This window comes from Aethalodelphis obliquidens, unplaced genomic scaffold (genome assembly GCF_003676395.1).
Source record: "Aethalodelphis obliquidens isolate GAN/ISIS:26980383/991018 unplaced genomic scaffold, ASM367639v1 scaffold20, whole genome shotgun sequence".
Taxonomy (NCBI): domain Eukaryota; kingdom Metazoa; phylum Chordata; class Mammalia; order Artiodactyla; family Delphinidae; genus Aethalodelphis; species Aethalodelphis obliquidens.
Window position 1 is genome coordinate 938,174 of NW_020837964.1, and position 6,425 is coordinate 944,598.

Below are 6,425 nucleotides of genomic sequence, written 5' to 3' on the forward strand. Positions count from 1 at the left end.
CAGCGTCAGTGTGGGAAGGTGCAGGGGCCCACCCGGCAGGCTGGGCGCTTTCTGACATTAGCGTTTGGTGGTTCTCGAGCCCTGTGAGCCGCCGTATGCACACACGGGCAGCCCACCCTGGCTTCCCCTGCTGCTGTAACTCATCACACGCGTGTGGATTTGAAACAAGTTTATCTTACAGTTCTGGAGGCCAAGTACAAACACCAGGGTGTGGGTAGGCAGGGCTGGTTCCTTCTGTGGGCTCCAGGGGGGGCCTGTTCCCTGGCTCTCGGCCCCGGACATCCCAATCTCAGATTCAGTGTGTGCCTGCCTGCCTCTCACGAGGGCCCTGTGTGACACCCAGCCCACCCAGATACTCCAGGACCACCTCAGGATCCCACGCGGACACCTGGGAGGGTTAGCTGCCAGCCACACTACCCTCCCTGCACCCTGTGTACGAGAGGGGCCTCCACCACACTGGCCAGAAGCCCTCGGCCCAGCAGCCACAGCCCTGACCCTCACAGGGACTCGGGACAGGGAAAGCAAAGTGCGTCGTGTTCCTAGCGTAAGACAGACACAGGCCCGGCGGCCCGGCGGTGTTGGCACCTGTCCGCCGGGCTCACAGCGCCTCCTCAGCACGGGCAAGGCGGGCCAGCTGTGCCGTGACACCTGCCAGGTCAGCGGCCTTGTCCAGCTTGACGTAGGTGTCAGTGCGGATGCGGTGGAGGCTGAGCCAGTTGGGCAGCAGCTCAGAGAGGAGCTGCACGTGCTTCTCCATCTCCCCTGCGGAGAGAGGGGGCACGTGAGGCTGGGGGTCAGGGCCCTATGAGGCCTCCCAGGACAAGATTGGGAAGGACTCCAGTAGTGACCTCACAGCCTTGCCAAGGAGCTGACCCTCCCGTGGAAACCCCACAATGGGAGGCGCCCCGCAGCTGAGGGACCAGAGACCTTGGAGGCAACAGGCAAGTCCTATGGGGCCTGGGGGCCGATGGAGGGACCGCAGGGGAAACAAGGCTGGGTTGGGTCGATAGGGTGGGAACAGCCCCTCAAGGCTGCAGGAGGCAAGGGGGCCAGACAACCTCAGGTGAGCCCAAGGGTACGGGGCCCGCCCTCACCTGGGACCTGGGGAGGGCCCTGCACGTACCGGGGCTCATGGCTGCGCGGTAGCTGCCCACCATCCTGGCGCAGGCCACCTCCATGGTAAGCGCTGGCTTGCGCTCCAACACGAAGATGCTGCGCAGCACGCGGGCCAGCTCGGGCAGCCGCTCGAGCCGCTGCAGCCGCAGCTCCTGCTCCGGGCGCCGCATCATCTGCGCCAGCTGCTTCTGCGCCTCCTTGGCCCGGACCTGCCGCGGGCATGGACGGTCAGGGGACGTCTGCCTCACCCCCACCACCACCCCGCGGGGACGCCGAACACTCACCCGCTCCAGCAGGGCCTGGGACACCCCCTTCAGAGCGGCAGGCGAGGCGGCCGGCGGGGGGGCTGGCGGTGCCGGGCTGGGGGGCCGGGGGCTGCTAGGCTGGGCCGTGCGCTGGGCCAGGTCACTCAGAGCCTTCTGCATCTGAAGCAGGTCAGAGGGGAGAGGTCAGGAGACGCCTCCCCCCGGTTCAGCCACAGGGGAGGCTCCTCACACCCCGCCTGTGTGGACCCCCCCAGGAGCCCTTTGTCTGGCCCAGGGTCACCCGGGCACCTCGAGGGCCTGTGCTCACCGCCCCAGGGCAGAGCCTGCTGGTGGGCGGTGCTCCGCTTGTGGGGAGAGCAGGTCCAGCTACCCTGAGGCCCACGGCCAAGGGTGGAGCCTGTCAGGCACCAACATGGGGGTCAGGCTGCCCCGCACCAGCCTTACCCTGGGTGACATCAGGCTGCGGGCACGGGCCAGCACCTCCTGGGCGGAGGCCAGCTTCTCCACGGTGGGCGGCTGGGGCAGCTCGGCTGGCTCGACGTCAGGCACTTCGTCCACATTGAAGCGGGGGTGCCAGCGTGTCAGCTGGTCCTCGGGCACCTCCATGGGGGGGTTCAGGGAGGCCAGGAAGGCCTGTGTGAGAAGGGGGGGCACCAGCTGACCCTGGGCACATCTGCCTGTGGGTGTAGAGAGCTGTCCGGGTTCCTGTCCCAGCTGGGCAACCTCGGGCAAGTTACTTCACTTCTCTGAGCCCCAGGTGCTCAGCTGGGCTGAGGGTACAGCATAGAGCACCCAGCAGCACCCACTGGACTCTCCCCAAGCTTCCCGGGGCCAGAGGCTACCAGCCTCGAGCTCCCTGCTTGTCTGCTCAGGGCCAGGGTCCCCGCCCAGCCCCGCACCTGCCCACGTGTAGAAGACAGCCGTGGACAGTGGTTAAGAGAACTCTAGAATTCAGCCTCGGGAGAAGCCCATTTCCTGCGGCGGCAGATGGGGCCGCGACAGCAGGGACAACGTGAGGACCTGAGCCGGGGGACCCACTCACCCTGTGATGCTCCCGGACTCGGGCTACCAGCTTCTGGGTGAAGACCTGGCGCCGCTGCAACAGGTGCGACGCCGTGAGCCGGGGGGCCGCACTGCCAGCCTCTGTGGGGAGAGTCCAGGCCTGAGCCCCAGGGCCGAGCCTACCCAGTCACCCAGCCCACCCCCACGGGTCTCAGACAAGGCTCAGTGCCTGAGGCCTTACACCCACGCTGAAACAGTGCAGCGTCCTCGGCAAGAAGCCGAGGCCCAACACACTCACGCTGGTCCAGCAGCGGCTCGATGGTGAGCTGGTAATCAGACCTCCTGACGCCATCCTTGAAGGTGGGGATGTGGTGCTCCTGGCGGAAGCGGTAGGAGTCAGGGTACACGGTTTTGATCTGGCCCACGTTGCGCTCCTCAAAGCGCCTACAGGACGAGGGTGCAGGGGGTCAGAGAGCTGGGGTCGGAGGGCGCACAGACTCCAAGGGCAGGACGAGGCCCTGACCCCCCAACCCCCGCTCACTTGTGCATCATGTCCTGGACGCCCTGCTTGACCTTAGTGAAGGTCACAGTCTCAGAGCGGTTGAAGAGCATGCTCACGATGGTGTCCATGCTGCGGAACATCTCGGCCAGCACCTGGTACTTGTAGGGCAGCACAAGGCCCGGGGGCCCCGGCTGGGCCAGGGCGTGGAAGCGCTGGTAGGCAGGCATCTGCTCACCACTGCCAGGGAGGGAGCGGGGACGTGAGAGAAGCACCACACCCACCCCCTCCAGCACCCAACGGCAGGCAAAGCGGTGGTGGGGGAAGACCCCAGAGCCTGGGGTTCCACCCCCAGGGCGCACTGCGCACCAGTTTACAAAGCCCCTACACGCCCACTGTCTCCGATCACGAGCACTACCAGGGACAGAGACCAAAGCCTGGCCTCAAAGCCAGCTGTCCCCCAGGGCGGTCCCCGACCATCCGAGCCCTGGCTTCCTTGTCTGTAAGAAGCATATGATAACTACGTGACCTGGTAGGACAGACCCGGCGCCAGGCAGCAGGTCCCGGGAACTGCTGGCTGTCCAGGTGGTCTGCAGTTCGCAGGAGCTGGCCCTCTCACAGACGGAGGCCGACACAATTGCACTGCGCTGACCCCTTGGAGGACGCGGCCCTCCCTGACCCAAACCACCACAGCCCGGCCCCGCCAGGCCTCCCACCAGGCCACCCCTTCCTGGGTGCCCAGCCGCCCTCCCTAGACTCACCACAGCCCGGCTGGGTGCCCCTCGTCCTCCGGCGCGCTGGGTTCCCCGGCATTCTTCTGTGCACTTGCCTTCAGCTCCTGGACCCGTGCCCCCAGCTCCTGTGCCCGCTGCAGGCACGACGTGAGCTCAGACAGAGTGACTTTGGAAGGGACCTGCGGACACAGAGTGCTGTCAGCCCGCCTGTCACCCCGGGCCAGTCCACCTCCCCTGCCCTCAGTCCAGCCTCACCTTGTCCTCGTCCTCCTGGGCTGCCAGGCAAGGTCGCTGGCTGGCTGAGAGGGGGGCCTTCTTTGTCTTCTTGCTTTGGGGAGAAGAGTGCTCTGGGGAGCCAGCCGCAGCTGGAGAACTAGGGCCAGAGACCTGGTGGGAAGGACCCCAGAGGTGATGAAACCATAAGACTCCGGGGTGCAACATCTCGCAGAAGGCCTGACCCCTCGCCCACTCTTGCAGACGAACCTGGCGTTTACCAGTCCGCTGGGCTCTGGCCCTCCCCCAGCGTGTGTCAGATCAGGCCCCCCCCCCCCCCGCTCCCCGTCAGTGGAAGTCCTCTGGAAGGGAGGCCCCGCGAGATTACGGGACCCCGCCCGCCAGGTGCGCGTGAGCTGGCCCTAGCCCCTCCTCCCGCGGGTGGCCTGGGTTCCACCCGGGTCGGTGCCCTCCTCCAGGGCAGGTCTCTCCAGCAGCCCCGCCCCCGCCCCACCCGGGCCGGCTCACGGCTCCACCGGTTCCCTCCCATCTGTCTCCCTCCCAGGCCTCAGTTTCCTCCTCCCCTCCGCGCCCTCACCGCGTTGGCCGGCAGCCGCAGCCTCCTGCGCGCGGGCGGTGCAGGCTCGGCGCGCGTGGGCTCGGCGGGCGAGCGGGCGCGCTTGCGGCTGCTGCCGGGGCCGGGGGCCGGGGCGCGGGGCGCGGGCTTGGCGGGACTCGGGGTGCGCCAGGCCGGCTTGGTGCGCGTCGGCTTGGCCCGGAGCCCAGGACGGCGGCGCGCGAAGAAGTCGGTGAGGCGGCACTGCGCCATGGCGGGAGCGGCGGGACCGGGGCTGCGGGACCGCGGCTGCAGGACCACGACTGCAGGACCACAGGCGGAAGTGGAGCCGCTTTTCCCGCTGATTTTCGCGCCGCGCCCTGGCCCCGCCCCGGCCGTAGGCGGAACCATCGGCGCCTTGGCCAAGGGGGTTGGCGCAATATGGACGGGCCCGGGCGCGTGCGCGCTGGCCCTCTCGGGCTGCGCCTACCGCGCATGCGCCGCGGCGGGGGTCTCGGTTGTTTGGTGGTCCGTGTGCCGTTTCCCGAGTGCCGGATGGGTCCGCACCGGGCGGCACGGTGCCGGGTGGCCGTCGAGCCAGTGCTGTCCTGGCAAAGAGGAACATGCTACGCTGCTTCCACCTGAAATTTAAACTAATACGGTGCAATGAAGCTGGCGCCCAGCTGCGCGGACTAGGAGGGCGCTGCGCACGTGGCCGCGGGGGCGGGGGTCTCGGCGTGTCCTGGGCCTGGCCTGGCGCCCAGTGTGCGGCCCAGGACCCTGAGGCTGGTGGATGCGCCTCGAAAGAAGGTGTTCGGCAGTTTTGCGAACGGACCGAGACCACTGAATTGCACACTTCTTTAAGGGTGAAGGTTATGTTTCAATCAAGCTGTTATGTTGCTCTCAAATGGCCAAATTGGAAAGAAAGTTCTTAAAGCCTGAAGCTGGGTTATCTGGCAGGCTCAATGTCTGTGGAATTCCCATCACAGAAAAATGCAGTCAGCCCGGTTCTGAAGTCTGACCACAGGTCTGGGAGGAAACTAAATCACAAGGGTTGTCTGTGGGAGGGGGTGAGGGCTGAGACGGGAGTTTTACTTTGCCATCTTTTCCAAGTTTTCTGTAAGGAGCATGAATCGTGCTTTTACAAAAGTAAAATTTAAAGGAACAGAAACGTCAGTTGGGGTGGCGCTTGCAAGAGTGAGAAAGTTGGCGGCTGACGAGACGGTTTGGTAGAGAAGCATCGTTGCCCACGTGTTATAAAGGGCGCAGCAGCTAGATCCATATTTTGTTAGCAGCCAGTAGCAAGTTGTTGGTGGGCCGAGGCCAGCATTTTTAAGGCTACATTTTGTTACAGTTTTCTTTTGGTGTGTGTACTCTGAGCCACCAAGTAAAGCATGTTTTTGTTTTAAGTGTGTTTTTTAAAATTCAAGTATAGTTGGTTTACAATGTTGGTTAATGTCTGTGGTACAACAAAGTGATTCAGTTATACATACACATGCGTATTCTTTTTTTATATGTTCCTTTCCATTATGGTTTATCTCAGGAGATTGGATATAGTTCCCTGTGCTATCTTGCTGTTCCTCCATTCTATATATAATAGTTTGCATCTACTAACTCCAAACTCCCAATCCAACCCTCTCTGGCTCCCACTCCCCCTTGGCAACCACACGTTTGTTCTGGGTCTGTGAGTCTGTTTCTGTTTTGTAGATAAATTCATTTGTATCATTTTTGTTTTAGATTCTGCCAATCAGTGATATCATCTAATATTTGTCTTTCTCTTTATGACTTACTTCACTTAGTATGTCATCCCTAAGTCCGTCCATGTTGCTGCAAATGGCATTGTTTCATTTTTATGGCTAATATTCCACTGTCTGTATACACCACATCTTCTTCATCTGTTCATATGTTGATGGACATGTAGGTTGCTTCCATGTGTTGGCTGTTGCGAATAGCGCTGCTGTGAACACAGGGGTGCGTGTATCTTTATCTGTTCATATGTTGATGGACACGTAGGTTGTCTCCATGTGTTGGCTCTTGCG

The 6,425-nt window shown here is 63.0% G+C and overlaps 1 protein-coding gene across 1 annotated transcript; it reads right to left on the bottom strand.

The window, feature by feature from the left end:
• Nucleotides 1–98: 98 nt before the first annotated feature.
• On the bottom strand, nucleotides 99–5,016 carry CDT1 (chromatin licensing and DNA replication factor 1). The gene is made up of 10 exons (XM_027118967.1): nucleotides 4,429–5,016; nucleotides 3,873–4,004; nucleotides 3,645–3,796; nucleotides 2,926–3,123; nucleotides 2,683–2,828; nucleotides 2,425–2,525; nucleotides 1,827–2,015; nucleotides 1,401–1,541; nucleotides 1,124–1,325; nucleotides 99–762 (listed from the first exon to the last, which is right to left on the bottom strand). Exons 1-10 carry the CDS (start codon nucleotides 4,795–4,797, stop codon nucleotides 599–601), a joined length of 1,794 nt encoding a protein of 597 aa, XP_026974768.1. The 5' UTR covers nucleotides 4,798–5,016; the 3' UTR covers nucleotides 99–598.
• Between the last annotated feature and the right edge of the window lie 1,409 nt (nucleotides 5,017–6,425).

What these genes read in the sequence shown, in the direction of transcription:
- CDT1 (XM_027118967.1), bottom strand. Translation starts at nt 4,797, where the DNA reads ATGGTTCCGCCTACGGCCGGGGCGGGGCCAGGGCGCGGCGCGAAAATC. An exon ending in GTCCAGGACATGATGCACAA is followed by an intron (nt 2,829 to 2,925) that starts GTGAGCGGGGGT and finishes CTCGTCCTGTAG; the next exon opens with GCGCTTTGAGGAGCGCAACG. An exon ending in CCGCGCAGCCATGAGCCCCG is followed by an intron (nt 763 to 1,123) that starts GTACGTGCAGGG and finishes CTCTCTCCGCAG; the next exon opens with GGGAGATGGAGAAGCACGTG.